At 35.8% G+C, this 26528-nt stretch overlaps 1 protein-coding gene across 7 annotated transcripts in view; it reads right to left on the bottom strand.

The window, feature by feature from the left end:
* The window catches only part of DIAPH2 (diaphanous related formin 2), an 865471-nt gene that overhangs the window by 606825 nt on the left and 232118 nt on the right, over positions 1–26528 (bottom strand). For all 7 annotated transcript variants that reach the window (XM_082447366.1, XM_082447367.1, XM_082447365.1 and 4 more), the window contains 3 exons: positions 22541–22677; positions 19772–19880; positions 1924–2034 (listed from right to left, as the gene is read on the bottom strand). In XM_082447366.1, the coding sequence (XP_082303492.1) occupies positions 1924–2034; positions 19772–19880; positions 22541–22677 (357 nt within the window). The remainder of the gene's footprint in view (positions 1–1923; positions 2035–19771; positions 19881–22540; positions 22678–26528) is intronic.

Raw genomic sequence — 26528 nt, 5'->3', positions numbered from 1 at the left:
ATACCCTTTCTGAAAAGATGAGGACTTAAATAAATTGAGAGTCACAGTTTTCTTGACCAGCCATTCAGTAGCATAAGGTAGAAAATGAATGTTTAATTATAAATAGACACAGGGAAATGAAAGCTGGAAGAGACAGCAACAACTAAGGCAGAAAAACATGGCATATTAGTAAATGAGTAGAGGATCTTCAGGAGCCCCTGAGGCCAACAAGTATCCAAAGACATGAGTACTCTCCCAGAAACAGAGGACCAGCTCCGAGAGGCCAAGGATGGAAACACTGAGTAGGCAACTCAAAAGCACACTAGAATGAGGACTGTAATATTACCTCTAGCTACATAAGACCACAGACTTTTCATGAGGAGAGATTTGTGACAAAACAAGAATAAGTGTGTTACATACACTATAACTAGTGAATGTGCCTAAGTTAACTGCATATTGAACCTCTATTCGGGTCACTTACGATGATGCTTTGATTCACTGCAACCAATTCCTTGCTTTTTAAAGTCATGGATGAAAGAACCATTCAAAGTGGAATTGACATAGAAATTTCTAAAACCGCACAGACCCAATCATATATCTTATTAAAATGGGTTTCAATAGACCCAACTGTATATTTTATGATGATGAGTTTCAACCACTTTCAGTTAAGACTATCAGAAGACAAGTTACAGATGCATGCTACACACTAGTCCCTCACCAGGAAATATCCCTGATTTTGGTATTTCTAATACCCTAGGGATACCTTATATGCACGCTCATTGACATTTGTTTTATTTTGTTTTTTCTTTCCTCAGTCCTTTTATTCCCCACCCCTACATTTACTTCTTGTTTATCAGGTATGGTCTAAGTAGCTTAAATAAAGAAACTAGTGAGATTTTACTTGTCTCCTTTAAAAATGCCATGGTCTTGAACAAAATCCTTCTTTAGTTAACATACTAAGTGAAGTATAAAGTCATGGTAGTTATATTTCTATTTATAGAATAAGTGTGCTCATTTATCTTAGAACAAGCCTATAAAGTTATTTCAAAAATGTTTTTGGGCTTCCCTGGTGGCGCAGTGGTTGAGAGTCTGCCTGCTAATGCAGGGGACACGGGCTCAAGCCCTGGTCTGGGAAGATCCCACATGCCGCGGAGCAACTGGGCCCGTGAGCCACAACTGCTGAGCCTGCGCGCGTCTGGAGCCTGTGCCCCGCAACGGGAGGGGCCGCGATAGTGAGAGGCCCGCGCACCGCGATGAAGAGTGGCCCCCGTACCACGATGAAGAGTGGCCCCCGCTTGCCCCAACTAGAGAAAGCCCTCGCACGAAACGAAGACCCAAACACAGCTAAAAAAAAAAAAAAATTAACCCCAAATCTCAGTGGATTCACCAAATAAACGTTCATTTAAAAAAAAAAAAAAAATGTTTTTAACAGTATCACAATTAGCGCAGATATCCACACTCAATTTAAGAAATAAAATTGTTTTTCTTTAGAAAAGTTGTTACGGAATTATAACAAGAATACCATCCTTATGTTATGTGTCTAGAATATACTAATCAAAATTTTATGCATACTTATGCTGAATATAAAGGAAATCAATCTAAGTTATCAAAGAGGAAAGCAAACAAATTTTAATGAAAAATTGAAATGGCAAAAAAATAGCAGTCTTTTATGTTCTCAGTATTCAAAGTCAAAGAAAAGTTCCCTTTCGACTTCAAGAAGACCAAAAAAGCCATCATTTCTGGACATATCATTAGCTGAATTCCGAATCATCAGTTGTATGTAGAGACTAACACTACTGCAATATCAAAAAGCTTACAAAATGTCCAGTGCTTTACAAAAGGAAACGGCAAGGCACATTTATTTACTTTGCTGAAAGTACTTTTGTCTAAAGAGAGAAAAACATTAAAGTTCATAAGCATAATAAACATGCACATTCCACTTACTGGTAACATTGTTTTTAGTCCTGAACGAAGGAATTCATTCCTTAAATGTATTCGAAAATCAAGCTCATAAGGAGATGTGACAAGGGCATTTATAAACTGCATGCAGGCCACCTGCAATTAGAAAGTAAACTTTGTTAAAAAAAAAAAAAGTTTTTTTAAATTAAAGAAATACTTAATGCATTCAGATAATTTTTTTCCATTTACTAAAGGAATACATACATATATTATGAAATATATCAAGAAATGCAAATGTTTATATAAGTATAATGATTATGAGTTTACAGTAGAAACAAAAAAATTAACAGTAGAGTTTCTAATGTCCAGAGAAATTCTAACGAAAATATGATGGTTGGTCAAGTACTGCTATGCTTTGCTAAACAATATGAAGGAATATTAAACTTTCTCTGAGGAACTCCAAGTTCCAACAGTGTGGATATAGAGTCCTTTAAGAAGATCATGAAATGTATCTTTCATATCCAGCTGTCCTCAGAGGGCGCTTGGCCTCAATTCTATATGGTTATAAACACTTTTCTAAAATAAATCAAACAAAGCTATAAAAGTACCCTGATGTTAAACAGGGAACAGTGATAACTTAGAGAAATTATTACACTAAGTTACACTCTCTCCATTCTATTATTGGATAGATTTGCACAAAATATAGAGTATTAAACTATATGAATAAGATGAATTAATTTACTATATAAAAAAATGAATGCAAGTGAATTAAGATCAACTAGAAGGCACTATGACACAAATACTAATGTGCATTGCACGATAAAGTAAATATAAGAGCTTGTTTCCAAGTAAAGGTGATTCATTACTTAGACTGACGCTGGAAAATGGGTTTTGGTTTTCTTCTGTTTTTGAGGTTCCCTATTATAAAAGAGGAGGAAGTTATTTTCTGGTAATTGCAAGTTAGGAGAGTGTCAACCAAATGCTAACTGCCAAGTGTTCCAAAGATTATTCCTCATTTTTGGAAAATGCTGCTCACGTCTAAGGCAATTGGCTAATAGTTTAAGTGAAGAGCTGCACGTTGAAATTGATATTTTTAAAGTGCAATGAGTGTAGTGTTCAAAGAGCTGACTGCAAGGGGACCACTGGAAAATACCAGATTTAGTAAATATGTTAAGTATATATAGAAAGGGGCACAAATATATCAATAGTTAGTATGGAAAAACACATCAGCAAAAGAAAAATATTTCAAATGTATTTTGACTTGACCTTATCCAGACCTGTTATTATGATAGTGATTTTTTTCTAGTAGAGACAAATATTAAAAGCTATATTGCTTTTATTGTTATATCTTTATCTTATGCATTTAAGCTGTTTTGGGGGAGATTAGCCTATCTAGCTCACATCCAGGTTCAAAAATCAAAAGTTGCATACATTAAAAGGGATTATCGAGGTTGTCTCTAACATTACTAGCTATCTAAATGATAATTGAACAATGTAGCCCAATTCTTATGAATGCTCAAATGTCAAGCTAAATCACTTAGACATCTGACTAAATATTTGCCATTGACTTGGCATTACCTCAAAAGTCATATCAGATAAGTTATTATGATGCTTATGCCTTAATGGGTTACTTAACCTTCCTGTTTACAGTAAGAAAATGTTTAAGTCTTCATATAGTTTCAGTAGGCTGGAATATAAGTTTGCACAGCGTATGAGTCCATAGGTATATTATGACTGTATTTGCATGAATGATTCTTGTTATGTTACAACTCTGACCTGACCGAACAAGCCAAAATACATGTCCAATCCAAAATTAATAGAGAGAAAAGTTGCCATCTGCTAGGATTGTTTTTGCCAGAAGAAATTCTAGCTTAATGGCTTGTATTAATACCCTACAAGCAAAGAGAACATTTCCATAAGAAACAAGTTAATGAGTCTTGGAATTGTACCTTTATACAATAAAAGTATTTGGATCAGGAAGTTATAAAAATAGTAAAAGCCAAAAAAATTAATGAATGTAACATCAAAATAATTTTACATTTAATAATATAAATGTTGCAATGCTTTTAAATACTCACTTAACACACAATGTATGAATGTATAACTAAATGCTAAAAAAAGAAGTTACATCCATTGACTATAGTAAAAAATAGCACACACTTTGAAGTCAGTAGTTTAAACAGGTAACAGCACTGGTTTATCAATGTACTATTTATTGTTTATCAAATTCTAATAGATATTTAATTACTTACAAATAGCATAAGATGAATATTCATACTATCATGTCATTTTCCAACATAATCTGCTAAAGCAATGCTCTTTAATAGGAATATTTACATTGTATGAATGTGGAGAACAAAAAAAATCATCTTAATTATCTCCATTCCTTTATACTACTACACAATTACTGCCCTTTTCAGAAGGTAGGAACAAAATCAATCCAATTGTCACTATTTACAAAGTTAAATTTTTAAAATGTAATTAGTTTAAAGGGCAGAATATATTATTATTTAATTATAAATTGAAATACCCATTGTGTGGATTCTGAATTCATAGCTAAATACAAACCCCCAAACTATTATCATCATTAATATGCTGTATTAGTTTTTGTTACCAGACAATTTAGGAGCTTTACATAATTCACCATCTAATCTCATCCTCACAAAAACCATGAGATAAGTGCTGCTATTATCCTTATTTCACAGATGATGAAGCTGAGGCTCAAAGCAGATAAATAACTTATACAAGGTGACACAGCAAGGAGGAAACTCATGATTCTAAACATATCACTTTACTCCAAATATAGTATAATTTCCAGCACATTCCAGATGCCTTATAAACTCCATTCCTAGATTAACACAACAAAATATTTTAAGGATGGGTAAGATAATAAAATTTAACTAGTGCATCATGTTTAAAATATTGGGAATACCTAACTTTGAAACTACAGGTTAATTAGAAAAACATATAATTATTTTAATATGCTGTCTAGTATATAAAATGGTTACGTTATGGTTATCAAGTATACCTCAATAAAAATAAAGTGGTTATCATAATACATAATGGAATGTGAAAGGAAGAAAGAAAGAAAGGAAGGAAGGAAGGAAGGAAGGAAGGAAGGAAGAAAGAAAGGAAGAAAGAAAGAAAAGAAAGAGAGAGGAAGAGAGAGAGGGAGAGAGGGAGGGGGGAAGGGAGGAAGGGAGATAGAAAATGGTTTCTGGAATGTGTTACATTCCACTTTATATATATCCTGAACAGTGACCTATGGACAGCATCCCATCATCCAAAACAATGGCCTCTCCTTTACTTCCTGCCACCCTACTCCCTCCACTCCCTATTCAGCATAGATGTGCATGCAAATACACACATCACACACACACACACACACACACACACACACGAGCATGCTGTTCAATACAGAGCCACTGACTACAATTTAAATTTAGCTTAATTATAATTAAATAAAATTTAAAATGCTGTTGCTCAGTTTCATTAGTTACAGTTCAAGTGTTCAACAGCCACATGTGGCTAGTGGCTCCCATATTGGACAGCACAGATATAGGAGACTGCAGAAAGTTTGACTGACTAGCACTGCACTGGACACTTTAAAAAGGATTCTGGCCTAATATCTAAAACCTAAGATCCAAAGCAGTATAAAATTCATTTCTGAATAATGGAACTTTCAAAATTGGCATGTTCGACTTCCAAGTATATAAATCTTTAAGAGCATGATTGAATGATATTGTCCTCTTACAATGAAAAATCAATCTACTTTCAAAAAACAAAAATCCAACTCCAGAGATAGAAAATAAAGAATTACGGGATTTGAAAGCTAGAAAGAACATAAAATACTCTGGTCCAATATCCTCATTTAAAGATAAGGAAACTGAAAACCTAGGAAGATTAGATGATTTGCCCAAGACTGTATAGCTAATAATAAAACACAAAGATTGGATTTGAACTCAGGCCTCATGACTTTTAGTCTTGGAATCTTTCTACCACACTATAATGCACAAATCAGGCACTGCTGAATAGCATTCTTCCCTGTACTGGAAAGAAAACAAGTGCCTTTAAATAGAAATCACAGAGTCCACTAGCCAGATTTCATCTGTTGCTTAGTTTCTTTATAATGTATCTAAGGTTCAAAATGGTCTGCCACATTTATTTGATTTAAATTCAGCTTCCATGAGAATTAAAATTCAAAAATAATAGGAAGTCTGAATTTTCTCCATTATTGATAAACATACTAGGCTAGAACCACGATTCTGATCTTTAACCAGTAAAAAAAGTTTCTGTATTTGCAATGCTATTAAATGATCTCCCTATATTATATGGAGAATTTTACATGATATCTATATAACCCATTTAACAAATGCATAAACATGTACATAAAAACCACCAACTTTGCACATGTGAGAAAGCATCCAATAATTTCTGCCATGCATAATTATACTAAACTGAATTACTATCAATTTTTCTATAACATTATGATCCTTCCTTTACCATAATAGTATACATTCTTTGTATAATAATCACCTACATTCTTTAGTCACAGGGTGCTATTGTCTTCATCCTGGGGTGTGGGGTGTGGTATAGAGAGTGAAATATCACAAAATAAATTTCAAGCTTCCTAAAGATATGGTTCTGTATTTGTTTGGGGTTTTCTTTGTAACCCCTAACTGCCGCCAATAAAATGTTTAAAATATAATGGGTGAAGAGTCATTAAATGTTTCAAATTTTATTGACATGAGATATATTACTACAAAAAGATATTGCATTCAGTTTCTTAAGTGATAGAGAGGGAAAATATTTAAACATAAAATATCTTCACAAAATTCCTGGGAAAATGCTAGAACCTTTTATTTACTGTAACTCACCAGCTTTGAAAACTATACAAACATCTGTCTGTTTGATCATAATTCATAGAGCTATGTAGTACAATAATTGCCAACTCTAGGACATTCTCAGACAGATTATCCATATTGCCATTAGCTGTGACAAATTGTGCTTTTAAAATGTTATTGATGCTGTCACACATTGACCTTATTAAGTACTTTCTTGACACTAACAAGGTCTTTCTTTATCCCAGCCCAGTGGGAGTTAGGAAAAAAGATGGTTTGAGTCAAAATAAGTACCAATGAAGAAAGATACAAACGTACAGAGAAAGTTATTAAGTCATAAAATGGAGGATTCCAGGCACAGCATTGTCATGTACAAAGGTATGGAGGCAGAGAGATGAAATAGCATAAAATGTTCAGGAAACTGGGTACAGTATGACTGGATCAAAAACTATATGTAGAAGAGTGACGGAATATGAGGTTAGAGACAAAGCGACAGTTAGATGATGAAGTATTGATATTTTGTGTGGACTAGCATTAGACTTCACTCCTAGTGGCTATGGGAAGATGTTACAGGATTTTAAGCAGTGATATAACAAGAATGGCATTTCAGAAGTATAACTCTGTGGAAAATGATTTAAAAGGGGCTGGAATGAAGGGTAGAAGATATTTAAGAGTCCAGGGAAATTATAAAACATTGAGATGTGACAACGCCCTGAAACAAAGAAGTGGCGGGGGCAGTGGGTAGATACTATTATACTAAGGAAGGAAAGTACAGCACTAAGGCAGTAGAATTGGTAGGATTTGGTGACTGAGGGAATGGTGGATGGAGAAAGAGTATATTTGAAAATGACTATTATGTTTCTCGATTATGCTACTTGGTGGACAATGCTAAGGTTAACCAGGAATGGGCAAACAAGAGAAAGGCAGGCCTGGAAGACCATCAGGATGGCGGAGGAGTAAGACGTGGAGATAACCTTCCTCCCCACAAATACATCAGAAATACATCTACATGTGGAACAACTCCTACAGAACACCTACTGAACGCTGGCAGAAGACCTCAGACTTCCCAAAAGGAAAGAAAATCCCCAAGTACCTGGGTAGAGCAAAAGAAAAAAGAAAAAACAGAGACAAAAGAATAGGGACGGGACCTGCACCTCTGGGAGGGTGCTGTGAAGGAGGAAAGGTTTCCACACACTAGGAAGACCCTTCACGGGTGGAGACTGCGGGTGGCGGAGGGGGGAGCTTCAGAGCCAAAGAGGAGAGCGCAGCAACAGGGGTGCAGAGGGCAAAGCAGAGCGATTCCTGCACAGAGGATCGGTGCCGACCAGCACTCACCAGCCCAAAAGGCTTGTCTGCTCATCCGCCGGGACAAGTGGGGGCTGGGAGCTGAGGCTCGGGCTTCGGAGGTCAGATGCCAGGGAGAGGGCTGGGGTTAGCAGAGTGAACACAGCCTGAAGGGGGCTAGTGCGCCACAGCTAGCCGGGAGGGAGTCCGGGAAAAAGTCTGGACCCGCCGAACAGGCAAGAGACCACTGTTTCGGGGTGCGCAAGGAGAGGGGATTCAGAGCAGCACCTAAACGACCTCCAGAGATGGGTGTGAGCCGCGGCTATCAGCGCAGACCCCACAGACGGGCATGAAGCGCTAAGGCTGCTGCTGTAGCCACCAAGAAGCCTGTGTGCAAGCACAGGTCACTCTCCACACCTCCGCTCCCAGGAGCCTGTGCAGCCCACCACTGCCAGGGTCCCGTGATCCAGGGACAACTTCCCCGGGGAGAACACACGGCACGCCTCAGGCTGTTACAACGTCACACTGACCTCTGCCACCACAGGCTTGCCCCACATTCTCTACCCCTCCCTCCCACTGGCCTGAGTGAGCCAGATACCCCTAATCGGCTGCTACTTTAACCCTGTCCTCATTGGGCGGGGAACAGATGCCCTCAGGTGACCTACACACAGAGGCGGGGCCAAATCCAAAGCTGAACCCCAGGAGCTGTGAGAACAAAGAAGAGAAAGGGAAATCTCTCCATGCAGCCTCAGGAGCAGCGGATTAAGTCCCCACAATCAACTTCATATACCCAGCATCTCTGGAATACCTGAATAGACAATGAATCATCCCAAAATTGAGGCGGTGGACTTTGGGAGCAACTGTAGACTTGGGGCTTGCTTCCTGCATCTAATTTATTCCTGGCTTTATGTTTATCTTAGTTTAGTATTTAGAGTTTCTTATTATTGGTAGATTTCTTTATTGATTTTTTTACTCTATTCCTTTTTCGTTTTTTTATATATAGACTTTTTTTTTTTCCTTTTTCTCTTTTTGTGACTGTGTATGTGTATGCTTCTTTCCGTAATTTTGTCTGTAAAGCTCTGCTTTTACCATTTGTGGTAGGGTTCTGCCTGTCGGTTTCTTGTTTTTTTGTATAGTTTTTAGTGCTTGATATCATTGGTGGATTTGTTTGTTGGTTTGGTTGCTCTCTTCTTTCTTTTATTTTTTCACTTTTTAATTTTTATATTTTTAATAATTTTTTTTATTTTTTAAGTTTATTTTATTTAATTAATTTATTTATTTCATGCTTCTTTTGTCCCTTTTCTCTGAGCCATGTGGCTGACAGGGTCTTTGTGCCCTGGCCAGGTGTCAGGCCAGTGCCTCTGAGGTGGGAGAGCCGAGTTCAGACATTGGTCCACCAGAGACCTCGTGGCTCCATGTAATATCAAATGGCAAAGCCCTCTCAGAGATCTCCATCTCAACACCATGACCCGCTCCACTCAATGACCAGCAAGCTACATTTCTGGACACCCTATGCCAAACAACTAGCAAGACAGGAACACAACCCCACCCATAAGCAGAGAGGCTGCATAAAATCATAATAAGGTCACAGACACCCCAAAACACACCACTGGACACAGTCCTGCCCAGCAGAAAGACAAGATCCAGCCTCATCCACCAGAACACAGGCACTAGTCCCCTCCACCAGGAAGCCTACACAACCTGCTGAACCAACCTTACCCCCTGGGGGCAGAAACCAAAAACAACGGGAACTACGAACCTGCAGCCTGTGAAAAGGACACCCCAAACGCAGTAAGTTAAGCAAAAGGAGAAGACAGAGAAACACACAGCAGAAGAAGGAGCAAGGTAAAAACCCACCAGACCAAACAAATGAAGAGGACATAGGCAGTCCACCTAAAAAAGAATTCAGAGTAATGATAGTAAACATAATCCAAAATTTTGGAAATAGAAACAAGAAAATACAAGAAACATTTAACAAAGACCTAGAAGAACTGAAGAGCAAACAAACAATGATGAACAACAAAATAAATGAAATTAAAAATTCTCTAGAAGGAATCAATAGCAGAATAACTGAGGCAGAAGAACGGATAAGTGACCTGGAACATAAAATGGTGGAAATAACTACCTCAGAGCAGAATAAAGAAAAAAGAATGAAAAGAATTGAGGACAGTCTCAGAGACCTCTGGGACAACATTAAACACACCAACATTCGAATTACAGAGGTCCCAGAAGAAAAAGAGAAAAAGAAGAGGACTGAGAAAATACTTGAAGAGATTATAGTTGAAAACTTCCCTAATATGGGAAAGGAAATAGTCAATCAAGTCCAGGAAGCACAGAGAGTCCCATACAGGATAAATCCAAGGAGAAACAGGCCAAGACATATATTAATCAAACTATCAAAAATTAAATACAAAGAAAAAATATTAAAAGCAGCAAGGGAAAATCAACAAATAACATACAAGGGAATCCCCATAAGGTTAACAGCTGGTCTTTCAGCAGAAACTCTGCAAGCCAGAAGGGAGTGGCAGGACATATTTAAAGTGATGAAAGGAAAAAACCTACAACCAAGATTACTCTACACAGCAAGGATCTCATTCACATTCAATGGAGAAAGTAAAACCTTGACAGACAAGCAAAAGCTAAGAGAATTCAGTACCACCAAACCAGCTTTACAACAAATGCAACTTCTCTAGGCAGGAAACACAAAAGAAAGAAAAGACCTACAATAACAAACCCAAAACAGTTAAGAAAATGGTAATAGGAACATACATATCGATAATTACCTTAAATGTGAATGGATTAAATGCTCCAACCAAAAGACACAGACTGGCTGAATGGATACAAAAACAAGACCCATATATATGCTGTCTACAAGAGACCCACTTCAGATCTAGGGACACATACAGACTGAAAGTGAGGGGATGGAAAAAGATATTCCATGCAAATGGAAATCAAAAGAAAGCTGGAGTAGCAATTCTGATATCAGACAAAATAGACTTTAAAATAAAGACTATTACAAGAGACAAAGAAGGACACTACATAATGATCTAGGGATCAATCCAAGAAGAAGATATAACAATTGTAAATATTTATGCACCCAACATAGGAGCACCTCAATACATAAGGCAAATGCTAACAGCCATAAAAGGGGAAATTGACAGTAACACAACCATAGTAGGGGACTTTAACACTCCACTTTCACCGATGGACAGATCATCCAAAATGAAAATAAATAAGGAATCACAAGATTTAAATGACACATTAAACAAGATGGACTTAATTGATATTTATAGGACATTCCATCCAAAAACAACAGAATACTCTTTCTTCTCAAGTGCTCATGGAACATTCTCCAGGATACATCATATCTTGGGTCACAAATCAAGCCTTGGTAAATTTAAGAAAATTGAAATCGTATCAAGTATCTTTTCTGACCACAACGCTATGAGACTAGATATCAATTACAGGAAAAAAACTGTAAAAAATACAAACACATAAAGGCTAAACAATACATTACTAAATAACCAAGAGGTCACTGAAGAAACCCAAGCAGAAATCAAAAAATACCTAGAAACAAAATGACAGTGAAAACACAATGACCCAAAACCTATGGGATGCAGCAAAAGCAGTCCTAAGAGGGAAATTTATAACAATACAATCCTACCTCAAGAAAAAAGAAACATCTCAAATAAACAACCTAACCTTACACATAAAGCAATTAGAGAAAGAAGAACAAAAAAATCCCCACAGTTAGCAGAAGGAAAGAAATCATAAAGATCAGATCAGAAATAAATGAAAAAGAAATGAAGGAAACAATAGCAAAGATCAATAAAACTAAAAGCTGGTTCTTTGAGAAGATAAACAAAATTGATAAACCATTAGCCAGACTCATCAAGAAAAAAAGGGAAAAGACTCAAATCAACAGAATTAGAAATGAAAAAGGAGAAGTAACAACTGACACTGCAGAAATAAAAAGGATCATGAAAGATTACTACAAACAACTATATGCCAATAAAATGGAAAACCTGGAAGAAATGGACAAATTCTTAGAAAAGCACAACCCTCTGAGACTGAACCAGGAAGAAATAGAAATTATAAACAGACCAATCACAAGCACTGAAGTTGAAACTCTGATTAAAAATCTTCCCACAAACAGAAGCCCAGGACCAGATGGCTTCACAGGCGAATTCTATCAAACATTTAGAGAAGAGCTAACACCTACTGTTCTCAAACTCTTCCAAAATATAGCAGAGGGAGGAACACTCCCAAACTCATTCTATGAGACCACCATCACCCTGATACCAAAACCAGACAAAGATGTCACAAAAAAAGAAAACTGCAGACCAGTATCACTGATGAACATAGATGCAAAAATCTTCAACAAAATACTAGCAAACAGAATCCAGCAGCACATTAAAAGGATCATACACCATGATCAAGTGGGGTTTATCCCAGGAATGCAAGGATTCTTCAATATACGCAAATCAATCAATATGACACACCATATTAACAAATTAAAGGAGAAAACCCGTATGATCATCTCAACAGATGCAGAAAAAGCTTTCAACAAAATTCAACACCCATTTATGATAAAAAACCCTCCAGAAAGTAGGCATAGAGGGAACTTACCTCAACATAATAAAGGCCATATATGACAAACCCACAGCCAACATCATTCTCAATGGTGGAAAACTGAAACCATTTCCACTAAGATTAGGAACACGACAGGGTTTTCTACTCTCATCACTATTATTGAACATAGTTTTGGAAGTTTTAGCCACAGCAATCAAGGAAGAAAAAGAAATAAAAGGAATCCAAATTGTAAAAGAAGAAGTAAAACTTTCACTGTTTGCAGATGGCATGATACTATATATACATAGAGAATCCTAAAGATGCCACCAGAAAACTACTAGAACTAATCAATGAATTTGGTAAAGTACCAGGATACAAAATTAATGCACAGAAACCTGTTGCATTCCTATACACCAACAACGAAAGAATATGTCTTTGAAAAAAAATGGTTCTGAAGAACCTAGGGGTGGGACAGGAATAAAGACGCAGCCGTAGAGAATGGACTTGAGGACACAGGGAGGGAGAAGTGTAAGCTGGGAGGAAGTGAGAGAGTGGCATGGACATATATACACCACCAAATGTAAAATAGATAGCTAGTGGGAATCAGCCACATAGCACAGGGAGATCAGCTGGGTGCTTTGTGACCACCTAGAGTGGTGGGATAGGGAGGGTGGGAGGCAGACACAAGAGGAAGGAGATATGGGGATATATGTATATGTATAGCTGATTCACTTTGTTATAAAGCAGAAACTAACACACCATTGTAAAGCAATTATACTCCAATAAAGATGTTAAAGAGAGAAAGGCAGGTCAAGGTTGGAGAGTGGATTGGAGTAGGAAGGAGAGGATGAAGATAAGGAAGAAAAGTACAGTTATGGACAATACTGAATTTGAAATCCAGTCAGAAGGTACCTGAATATATGGAATCTGTGAGTCAGGATGTATTTGGAATAGAAGAGTTCAGAGAGATTCATCACATAGAAGTGCTGGTGGAAGTCATAAGGATGGATAATGCTGCCAAGGACAATGTACAGAATGAGCAAAGGACCAGAGCAAAGGATCAAACGACTATGGATCAACCTCTAGGAATAAGTATATTTTAAGGCCAAGCATAGAGACAGGAGATTTTAAATGTAACAAAGAGGTAAAAGAAAAATGAGGAGAGCTTAGTATCATAGAAGTTGAGGGAGGAGAGAGCTTTGTTCAAGAGTGACCAATAGCGTTGAACGGTGCTGTAGAAACCAATATGATGACTTCCAAAGTGTCTGTTGCTTTTTATGTTACAGAGGTCACTAGTGATTCCCCGTTTCCAAAAATGATCGATTTGGCAATTATTCAACTTTGAAACAGGTTTAAAATAAAAGACATCCTTCTTTAATTCCGAAGTTATTTTTTGTACTTGAAACATGACTACATGGTGTAAATATTTCTATACAACCCCCCATTGTACTAATTCTAGTTTTAAAATGGTAGTAGTATAAAATTGTCAATAAAGTTATTTAGCTTCCTAAGTAGTATCAGACATTCCTTCAACACAATATTTAACACACTCATTTACTTTTCCACAAATTTCCTCCTTATTCATAGCTGCAGTGCCTTGTTTTATTATAAATGTACCTCTACTGACAAATAATAAATGATTTATCTAAAGCTACTTTCTCATAGGTGATGGTACGAGTGCACTAATAGCTAATTTGTAATATGCTTAGAGTAAAATCTCAACACTTGAGAACCACTGTGGAAAGAATCAAGCTACAAAGAATCAGTCCATATGCCTGAGGGTTTGTCTATTTAAGCATGAACATCTGTTTTTGCATGGAACTCATTCTGAAGAGAATTCCAGAATTCCCACATTCTTAAAATATCCTAGGTATAATTTGTTATTTTATTTTTTTGCTGACTCAGGGGCATGATTAAATATGTGAGTTAGTGAAAGATGATGGAACACATAGATGCCCTCAGGAGCTATTGAGAGATACAGCGCTATTTGCTCTGATGCCAAATGAAACCAAATGTTATAATTTTTGAATTCCAGTTCCACTCTTTTATTATGTTTCTATCTCCTTCTCCCTTGCTTTCATTGTGTCAGTTGTTGCTTCTTCATCATCTCAGTGCACAAGTCTGGAATAAATCATCTTCCAACCTCCCAACTCGTGCTTCTAGCCTGCTATGGATGGAAGAAAATCGGGCCCATTAAGATAACACAGGAAGAAAGAGTTAATAGGCTCTGATTAAAGGCCAAAAGGTCTTTGTCATCATGAGGCTTACTTGATGGATTTGGTGACATTTTATAGGCTACTCAGATTATTTTCTTTTTTTCTTTTTTTTTTTTTTTGGTTCTGAGTTATATTCCAAAATGATAAATCTCTCAAATAGGTGAGGTCTGGATAAGTGAACCAACTGTATATTTACTTCTATGTTTTTGTGTACCATATCTAATTATAACATGCACAATTTTTTTATTATTTTCAGCATGTTAGACAACATTGTTTAGATGTATTAAATCATGTTAAAATAAAAACACTTCTGCACATAGCTCCTGAAATACTTTAAGACATTGCACCTTTCAGACTAATAGCAGCCTGTGAAGACTGGGGCTGGTTTTTATAATACATCATTGGAGGTTAACTCTATGACTTTCTCTTTCCATAAACAACTATTATTGGGAGGGACAACTTAGGAGTTTGGGATTAACATATACATACTACTATATATAAAACAGATCACCAACAAAGACCTACTGTTATAGCACAGGGAACTATACTCAATATCTTGTAATAACCTATAATGGAAGAGAATATTAAATGTATATATAAACACACTCATAGGTATACAGTCATACATATATATGTATATGTATAGCTGAATCGCTTTGCTGTACACCTGAAACTAACACAACACTGTAAATCAACCATACTTCAATTAAAAAAATTTTTTTAAATAATAAAAATAAAAGTTAAAGGGGGAAAAAGACAACTATTACTAATGCTCAGTGTACCCTAGCTTTTCCTGCTGGGCTACGTAGAAATCAGTTTCAACTATATGTTGGTATTACCTCTGTCTTTTGTGAAGGGACTGGCAGACTACTCTGGCCTCTATTTTTACCTACTGGAAGCCATTCTCCTGCCTCCCAACCTACCATAGTGCTGGTTTTCTATCAGTAAAGATAATTTTCTGGAAAATTCCTATTGATCCTTCAAGACCCAGTTAAAGCATCACCTCATCACTGAAGCCTTCCTTGACTTATGCAGGACATACCTAAATTGGCCTTCCTTTGTGTCCTCATTAAACCTTACCAAGAGGAAAGGAACATGGCTGGGGAAGCATTGTTATTCCAAGCAAAGTGTTCTGCATGATAAAATGTTTGAGGGCATTTAAAAGTCTACAGCATATTTGGGAAACACCAGGTTTAGTATGGCTAAAACATATGGTATATTTGGGAGTGTGACGGGCTGTAAGGCCAGAATGTTAGGTTGGGACCACATTGAGAAAGGTCATTCATCATGCTTAGGCTTTTCACTTTTATCAAGCAATGGGTCATGAGGATAGATAGGTTTCCAGGAATGCTATTATGTTAGAATCAGATTTATTTTTTAAGGATAACCGACAATAGTACAAAACATTTGTCTGTTTTGGGGAAGAATGTATCAGTTTGGGGTACTAATTAGGAAATTGTTGGAATTATACTGCTGGGAGAAGATAAAGACAGTGGAGATAGAGAGACTGAGATAGATTCATAGTCTTTTGTAAGACTTGATGATTAATTGGATGCAGGGAACAAAGAAGAATGAAGTCTTGAGGAAAACCAAAGAGCAGGAAGAAAATGATACCTCTCTATTATCTAAAATGAGAAAGGCAGGAAGAAGAGTAGACTTCTTTTAGGGGGGAAATCATGCTAAGGGAAAGAGAAAATGAGCTCATTTTACTAAGAGGAGGTACCATATAGTGGTTAAGAGCAAGTACTCTGAAGCCAGATACTCTAGGGTCTAAACTGAGCTTTACTTCCTATTTACTATGTGACCCTAGAAAAGTTATCTAACCTCTATGAGCCTCAGCTTACTCATCTATAAAATGGGGATACTACCACTATCTCTCTCAGAGAATTGCTGTGAGGTTTAAAATGAGGTAACATATTAAAGTATTTAGAACACTGGCACATGGCTTATAAATGCTATTTTTAATTTTGAATTTTTATGATGCTTCTAAAACATGCAGTTAGCTATTTGGACAGGTAGGATTGAATACCAATATGAGCCAGACTTAAAACCTGGGGAATCACTAGAACATAGTTGGATGTTAAAGCTAGAGAAGCAATTGAGTGCATTCACATATGTGTGTATCAATACATATAGATGTATATGTATATGAGCTTATATACGTGTGTATATGTGTGTCCATATGTATGTATAAACAAAAATGATGACAGAATAGGACCAAGAAAAAAACATAAAGAATAAAATAGCCAAGAAGTAAGAAGAAACGCACGAAGAAGACAGAGAAAGAACAGTTAGAGGTAGTCAGCGAGCAAGGAGAGGATGGTGCCTAGAAAGCCAAAGGCAGGAAAATTTTCAAGGAGGGAGTGACCAGTAGAGCCAAGCAATCAGGATTGGAAAGAAGCCGCTGGACTTTGAAATTCAAAGATCATTGTCAACCTTTTGAAGAACTGTGAAAAAGTTGAGTTGTGAAAGGTAATTTAGGAAACAGAAAACAAGTATGGATGATTCTTTTAGAGACTTAGACTATAAAATGAAAAAGAAAGATGAGAAGCTACTTCGAAGGATAAGTAGGATCAAAAGAAGGCACTGTAGTATGGGGGAGACTTGAGAAGGCTACTCAGCTGAAGGAAAGTCAATGAACAGAGAACATATGAAGATATATGATTTATTGTCTATTTCTTGAACTACTGAAGATAATAAAACTCCTATCACAGGTACAAAATTTCACTTTAAATATGAGCTAGAAAACCTCTGTGAGAACTTAATAACCTTTTGGAATCCAAAAAGCAGGGGCGGGGGGAGGTATGTACTTATTATTTAAAAATATAATTAGTCCTGTATTTTAACAGAATTACTTCCTCAGACTGTAATAACATTTTGAGAAGTCTCAGGGCACTACAGAAATAGAAAAGTAATTCTGTTAAAAGACGGCACTCATCTTATTCTTTAAACAACAGATTTTAAACTTTTGTTTTTCATTCTGTATTCTGAATATATTTTTGAACTTTTAGATTTTTTTTTTCATCCACGTGAAATAATCCAAATAAACAAACCCACTTCACAATTCTTCTGAGAGTACCAGGCTCTGTATATAACAAATCACTAACTTTTGTACCTCATTAAAATAGGAAATTTCAAATTGTGATTTGCATATGTTTGCATCTATAATCAGTATTCAACAATTTCTTGAATACCTAGCAAGACATCTATGATACTTCCATGTTACTTGTTAAAAACTTGCCACTTTATCATTCCATTCAGTCCAGCTTCGTGAAGGCTAGCAAATGTTATTCCCACCTCATTGTGTGGGCTGAACTATTCTATGGCAGGGGTGTCATTTAAAGGTCAGATAATACAGTATACAAATGTTGGCATCACATAGACCTGGCTTCAAATCATAGCTCTACCTCTCAACAGCTATGTGATTTTGACTGAGTGAGTGATCTGAGTGAGGAACGAAAACTTTGAATATAGATAAAGCACTTAATTCCTCCTAAGCAAACTTTGCAAGACAAGTACAAACGCCTACATACAACTGAAAGTCAATGAGATTTAGTTAGGTAAGCCCAAGCACAGGAACAAGAACAAAGATTTCAAGAAGTCATCTTAAAAAACACAGTTTCCAAACCTTTCAGTAGAGATGTTAAATTTTATTGAGATAAACTGTATAATAAGAAGTATATTTAAAAAAGGAAAGCACTGAAAGGAAATCCCCAAGCATTAAAAAATGTAATACACTGGCCATAAAAGGCACACCATAAAAGTCTATCCGAAATGCTCATCATAGTTGGAGTAGAAGTAACAATTAACAAATTTCTTCAAGTATTTGGAAAGGGATTATAGTTTTGTAACACTACAGTATTTTCTTTGGCCAAGCCAAATTATCTATCTACTGTAGTTTGAAACTCTGGTGAAAACAGGTAACGACACTTAACAATAAAATTAAAAAGGGGAAAAGAAACTCTTTGTTTTTATATCAGATAAGAAATTTTAATATTTAAACACTCACTACTAAATAATTTCATAAAATAAACATGGACCCATGTTCTCTTTGTTGAATGACACTACAAGAGTTTAAAAAATATTTCAGAAAGTGTTTCCCATGGTACATTAAATGCTAAACACTGTCTAAAAGAAAGAGATGGGCATCACAGACTAACAAACCTGGCATCAAATTTGACTGTCCCACTTACAAGCTGTGGCACCTTAGACAAGTTATTTAATCTCAGCCTATTTGTCTCATAGGCAAAATGGAGATAATAATAGTACCTACATAGCCGAGTTGTGAGAATTAAACTAGATAGTATATGTAAATTCAAATGTTTAGTCCAGGATCTCACACAATAAGTATGGTCAATAAATAAGAGTTCTCATTACTAAAGAACAAAGTTATCTTTCATAAAATGGCTCATTTCCTGAAACCATCTAAGAAAAGATAGCAAATTTTGTCATTTTCTAAAGAAGACATGTAGGCTGGGTCTACACAGGGCTATGAGACAGACCATGACCTAAGAGTTGCAATTCAATCCTCCCTATTCTGGGCAGTGAAACTTCTGAATGCTGTGTGAATGGCACAAAAAAAGAGATGTGTTTAGTTTTCTTAAATTTCTACAACAAGCCCACACAGACTTCATTAACCCTCAGGATAATGGCGCTGGCTGAACTGTTTGCCCTCTTGCCCTGATTATTGCTAAGGCTTTACTTTCCATAGCTTATTACAATAATTACTAAATTTCAACCCAAATATTTATGATGATCATGATCATCATATTTATAATAATTCAAAGTACTTTTCCTAATTTTAAACAAATTGCCATTTTCACAGACAAAACTTTAGCTTCTATGAATGACCAAGCAACAGGAAGAATTTCATTTTTATGTTCCCTTCTATTTAAATGCTACCTAAAATGGAGTTGGTGTCATACAAAAAGAGTACTCTAAATATAACCCCGGAAGCAATTTAAGACAAAACTAACTCACCTGTAATTGCAAAGCTTCATGGTTTTCTAATCCTTCCACAATTGGTGAAAATCGTTCTCTGTTATTTCGTTCTGCTGCTGTAGTTATAGCCCCTAAAAGTTTATCTAGACTATAGAAAAAAAAAAAAATAGAAATGAGAAATACATCTTACACATACTATATGAATATGGGTTATCCCTTATACAGTCTTCCCTGTTTTCTTTCTGGTGCTTGATGTTTTTACATAGACCACTACAATTTAAGAATTGTGTTCTTGTCTACATATTTCTACAAGTCAAATGTTGATAGAGTTAAATAACTTTAGGGCACCAAAATGAAAATTCGATTTGAAAGTCTTGAGGAAAATAATTTTTCTGGGTGACATTTAAAAAAAAAACTTAATTGATAAACATTAAAATTTTAAGTTTCAGGTTTTGATATTTCATGTGTTAACATAGATATTAATGTCACTTAAACATGATATGGCATTTAAAATTATTCAAAGTTTATTCAAGTGTAAATGGACTATAATTTTATAATAAAGTGCTGAAAAGCATAAATATTTTTTAAAGAACTTAAAAAAAACTCCAGGATTCTTTGAAAATGGAACAAGGAAAAAAACCTAAAAGAGAAAGCCCAGTAAATTAGGGAAGCATCTACAATCACCGAGCACAAGAAACTTATTCACCTGAACAAAAATATTGGAAACTATCTCTGTACAGTGTCTGAATCAAATTAACCTCTATGTAGTATACTACTATTATCAAACTATATCTGAAATTATAATTAAGTCATAAAATATACCAGGGTAGGGTGCATTATATGAATTAAGTACTGAAAACCTAACAGACTAGAAAAATATTTCTTACTTGTGTATAAACTGATTTTTCTATAAAACATAAGGAAGGAAGCCTATCTGCATAAGCTATCTCATGCTCAGTTTGTTCTCACTGAGAACTGAGACTTAATGTTGTGTGATAATATTTTTGTTCAGTGTTTGTCTTTTGGTTTCGAAGGACGAACCAGCACTAAGCAACATCTCATTTTATTCCACGAGGTATGAGAAAGTCAACATATTAGAAGAATCTTAAATCTTTGCCTGCCCCATTCTAATTCAAACTGAAATGATTACTGCCACACAGAGTGTTCAGAAGAAATATTTTAGTTCATGTCCGTAGCAGGTATTACATTATTTATCACAATGGTTTCTTACCAACTGGATATCAAATCTGTAATTTTGCTTCTAACCCAATATTATTTCCATAAGAAGAAATGATCTAATGCATAGTCAGCAACAACTTGCTGAAATTGGCACTTATGTGAACTCTGAGTAGTTACCAACAGCCTTTTGTTCTTTCCAACCAGTTAATTTCATTCCATTAATATTGCTTCATCTTTCCACTTACCATAGGCAGAAAGGATGCTCAACATCACTAATCATTAGAGAAATGCAAATCAAAACTACAGTGAGGTATCACCTCACACCAGTCAGAATGGCCATCATCAAGAAATCTACAAACAATAAACGCTGGAGAGGGTGTGGAGAAAAGGGAACCCTCTTGCACTGTTGGTGGGAATGTAAATTGATACAGCCACTATGGAGAACAGTATGGAGATTCCTTAAAAAACTAAAAATAGAACTACCATACGAACCAGCAATCCCACTACTGGGCATATACCCTGAGAAAACCATAATTCAAAAAGAGTCATGTACCACAATGTTCATTGCAGCTCTATTTACAATAGCCAGGACATGGAAGCAACCTAAGTGTCCATCGACAGATGAATGAATAAAGAAGATGTGTCACATATATACAATGGGATATTACTCAGCCATAAAAAGAAACGAAATTGAGTTATTTGTACTGAGGTGGATGGACCTAGAGTCTGTCATACAGAGTGAAGTAAGTCAGAAAGAGAAAAACAAATACTGTATGCTAACACATACATATGGAATCTAAAAAAAAAAAAAAATTGGTTCTGAAGAACCTAGGGGCAGGACAGGAATAAAGATGCAGACATAGAGAATGGACTTGAGGACAGGGGGAGGGAGAAGGGTAAGCTGGGACGAAGTGAGAGAGTGGCATGGACATATATACACTACCAAATGTAAAATAGATAGCTAGTGGGAACCAGCCGCATAGCACAGGGAGATCAGCTCGGTGCTTTGTGACCACCTAGAGGGGTGGGATAGGGAGGGTGGGAGGAAGACGCAAGAGGGAGGAGATGTGGGGATATATGTATATGTATAGCTGATTCACTTTGTTATAAAGCAGAAACTAACACACCATTGTAAAGCAGTTATACTCTAATAAAGATGTTAAAAAAAATAAAATAAAATTATAGTACAAAATAAAGCATCTAGTTAATTCAGTTAAGGAAGTCAAATTTTGTGATGTGCATGTGTGAGGGTGTATGTTGTGTATGGTGTGTATATGTGTGTGCCTGTGTATGTGTTTAGCCAAAATTACTCCCTAACTGACCTTTTCCCACTTCTCTAATAATTGCTTTACCTTCAGCTAGACAAAATTCTATTCATTCACTTTGAATATCCAACTTTGAAGAACTCCCCATTAGGATTCTATCTTTTTAAACCTATTTTTCAAAGAATCAAAAAAAAAAAAAAAAGCTAATATCTAAATAGATAAGGTAAAAATACCAATATTTTTTTTCTTAAATTTAATACTATTTTCATGCAAATTATCAGAAGAAACAGCACAAAAGTAGGACTTGTTAATTTCTCAAGTGTCATTTTCTATGCAGTTAATATAATAATAGAGCAATACGTACATGTTCTCTTCTCCAACAATACAAATAGCAGAAAGTATTTTTACTATTTCAGTCATCATGTTGGGTTGTTTGGGGTCAACTGCTCTTGCCAACAGTAAAAGGCTTCTTTCATCCCCTAGAATCCTTTGCAATCCAAACTGAAAAAAATTTTTAAAAATGAACTTTCATTCAAAATGTTTTTGGAACACATCTTTAATTTTAAAAAGCAACTTAACAATGGTTTTCTAAAAACCAATACCTCCACAGTGAGGTTCTACTTAATTAGATGAATGTTCTTCAAATGCAGTTGTTTGGTTTTTATTTGAAATGACTGCATCTTGGAGTTTTGGTCCTTTGGTCAGATATGATCTCCATTAGCCTGCCTAAAACTTCCATAAAAATTTGGAAGAGGGCTTCCCTGGTGGCGCAGTGGTTGAGAATCTGCCTGCTAATGCAGGGGACACGGGTTCGCGCCCTGGTCTGGGAAGATCCCACATGCCGCGGAGCGACTGGGCCCGTTAGCCACAACTGCTGAGCCTGTGCGTCTGGAGCCTGTGCTCCGCAACAGGAGAGGCCACGATGGTGAGAGGCCCGCGCACCGCGATGAAGAGTGGCCCCCGCTTGCCGCAACTAGAGAAAGCCCTAGCACAGAAACGAAGACCCAACATAGCAATCAATCAATCAATAAATAAGTCTTTAAAAAAAAAAAAAAATTTGGAAGAAATATGGGAACAATCAATATTTTCTCAACAAAGAAGAATATGTAAAGCACATACTGATATGATTTTCTAAAGCAGTTCTACTTATGTCACTGGGTCTCCCTGGAGATGTCGGGAACTCATGGTTAAATTCTCCAATATGTTTGTATGGAAAACTAAGTTGAACAAAAAGGGTAAAACGTTGAAAAGCTCTTTTGTATACTACATGCCAGTTAAAGAAGCAGTAGACCTCTGTATGGATTTTCCCATACCTTCTCTCTCGTAGCCTCCCTCTTTCAAGCAGTTGTGCTGCATTACAAAAGTTATGAACAGAAAGAAATGGAGCCTGGGTTTTACTAAGTGTCACAGTCAACTAGGCAGAGAAGCCAGACACCATTTTCATTTATTTTCTAGGCTTGAATATATGCATGCAAGTGTGCGTCATAAGAATGAATAGGTAAAAAAATGTTGAAGAAAGCCCAAAACTCAGGTTTTCACTATATGAAGAAGGTAATATTTTCTTTGATCTTTGTCCCACAAAATATTTCTCAGATTTCTTATGAAATATGTTTGCTTCTTTTTACAGTTTAACAGTGAAATCCGACATTTCATTGGAGCAAAATTGCCATTTCAAGCTATCCTTTAGTTAAACACCACACATTTGAATATTTTCATGGTTCCTAATTTATCTTCTAAAAGAATTCAGGACTAAAAAAAACATAGCTAAAGCTCTTAAATATGACTTTACTCGAGGTCATAATAAATAAGGAAATTTACAGAGACAAGACAAAAAAAAGGAAATGGAAGAGACGAGATTAAAAAGAAGCAAAGAAAAACAGAAGGACTATGTAAGTATAAAGGTAGCTGGTAAATAATAAATAGTAAGGAAAATAAGTGATGTGTAAAACTGCGAGAGATGGTTACCATGCAATTACCAAACTTAAAATAACTTTAAAAATCAGTTAGACTGAGAGTGAAATCATTTAATTTTTCAAATTTCCATTTTATTATTTAAAAGTAGTTTGTAATGTGTAGGGACATATTCAAAATAAAAATGAAGATATGAGAAATGATGGAAAACCATCAATCTAAACATCAGAGCAATATTACAGCAATGGAAGTTGAGGGACAATGGGCTGCTTTTTATGATCCTATTATTACATGCATTGTATAAGCAAAAAGAGTTTTTGAAGTAGGTAATCAAAATTCCTCAGGGCCAGCAAATTTGATGTATGAGTCATTTCAGATGAAAGTTTCATTCTTTGATTATGACAATTCATTCCAACACGAAATGGATATATTACTGTATATTTTTGTATTTTGAATGTGTGCTTTATGCCCATTGTTTCACACGCCTATAATTTAAAAGACCTACCATTTACTCATGCTCCTAGCACCTATGTGCAAGACATTAACATGCTCTAACTAAAGCCTAATCTTAGTATAGAATAATCTAAGTTAAACTATCATGTTTTACACTGTTATTGGGAATGTAAATTGGTACAACCACTATGGAGAACAGTATGGAGGTTCCTTAAAAAACTAAAAATATAACTACCACATGCCCCAGCAATCCCACTCCTAGGCATATATCCAGCGAAAACCATAACCCGAAAGGATACATGCACCCCAATGTTCATTGCAGCACTATTTACAACAGCCAAGACATGGAAGCAGCCTAAATGTCCATTGACAGAGGGACAGATAAAGAAGATGTGGTACATACATAAAATAAAATATTACTCAGCCATTAAAAAAATGAAATAATGCCATGTGCAGCAACACGGATGAACCTAGATATTGTCATACTAAGTGAAGTACCTCAGACAAAGACAAATATCATATATCACTCATATGTGGAATCTAATTTAAAGAAAAGAAACAAATGAACTTATTTACAAAACAGAAACAGACTTACAGGTATGGAAAACAAACTTATGGTTACCAAAGGGGAAACGTGGGAGGGGAGGGATAAATCAGAAGCTTGGGATGAACACACACAGAAGACTACTATTACATATAAGATAGATAACCAACAAGGACCTCCTGCATAGCATAGGGAATGCTACACTGAATTCTTTTAGAAGATAAATTAGGAACCATGAAAATATTCAAATGTGTGGTGTTTAACTATAGGTTAGCTTGAAATGGCAATTTTGTTCCAATGAAATGTTATCAGATTTCACTGTTAATACATAGTACTAACCTATGTGAGAAAAGAATCTAAAAAAGAATAGATACATGTATACGTATAACTGAATCACTTTGCTGTACACCTAAAACTAACACTACACTGTAAATCAACTATACTCTGATAAAAAAAAAAAAACCATCATGTTCTTCAAAACTGCCAAACTCTTAAGTAATAAATAATTAAGTATGGACATATCAACTTCTGTCTCGTGGGAAAGGGCTCTACAGGAAATGTCACTTTCTCTAGTAACTATACTGATTACAGTTATATCCTGGAAAGCTGTAAGAGTTGACTACTCAAGTCAGTAAGAATTTAGATCAGAGTCCTAATTTTACAGGTGAGGGGACTGATTGGCAGAGAGGTCAAATGATTTTCTAAAGGCCACACAACTTAGTGGCAAATCACGTACTATATTTCCTGATTTCTAGTACTGTGTTGTCTTTCCTTTATTTCTTTGTTCCCCTCAATTGAAAAAAGAGATCCATCTTGTGCTGTGGAGAAGCAATGTTCATTAACTGCTTTCTTGTTAGGTATCAGATTCTGCATAACTTTGTCACCAAAGACTAAGCTCAGAAGTTGAGAAATTCTGTACTAGTACTGATGGAAATCTTTCTGGAAGAAACTTCCAAGAACAGCACAATTAGTATATTCTACACGGGAGACTCATGTCAATTGGCAAGCATCCATCTGTTCCACATGCCAAAAAATTCTTTGCTGATACATGTGTGTATAATATACACATACTTATATATAATCCCACACACTTAAGAAAGACTGCAGATTACTTAAGTAGATAATCTTACTGCATTGGCTATTAATAGCTATATTTCACTTCTGGCAAGTTTTGGGTTATTGTTATAATTAGTTATCTATAATAAATATTTTGAGATTATTAAAACACCATCTAAAGGGAATTATTCAATTAGTGAATTAGTCAGTGGTATTTTACCTATAGGAATATAGCACAAATCATGTATAAGAGAGTAACAAAACAAGTTTATAGAAAAAATGACTTTAACTTCATAACCTGAGCAAAGACTACTTTTAGAAGAAAAACCCTTGTCTGGCATTCCTAGAGTCCCTCATAATGCAACTGGTATCACACAGGTACAAAAAA

This window comes from Balaenoptera physalus, assembly GCF_965194825.1.
Source record: "Balaenoptera physalus genome assembly, chromosome: X".
NCBI classification, from domain to species: Eukaryota; Metazoa; Chordata; class Mammalia; order Artiodactyla; family Balaenopteridae; genus Balaenoptera; species Balaenoptera physalus.
The sequence above is the reverse complement of the archived record's forward strand: the minus strand, read 5'-3'. Positions and strand labels throughout refer to the sequence as shown.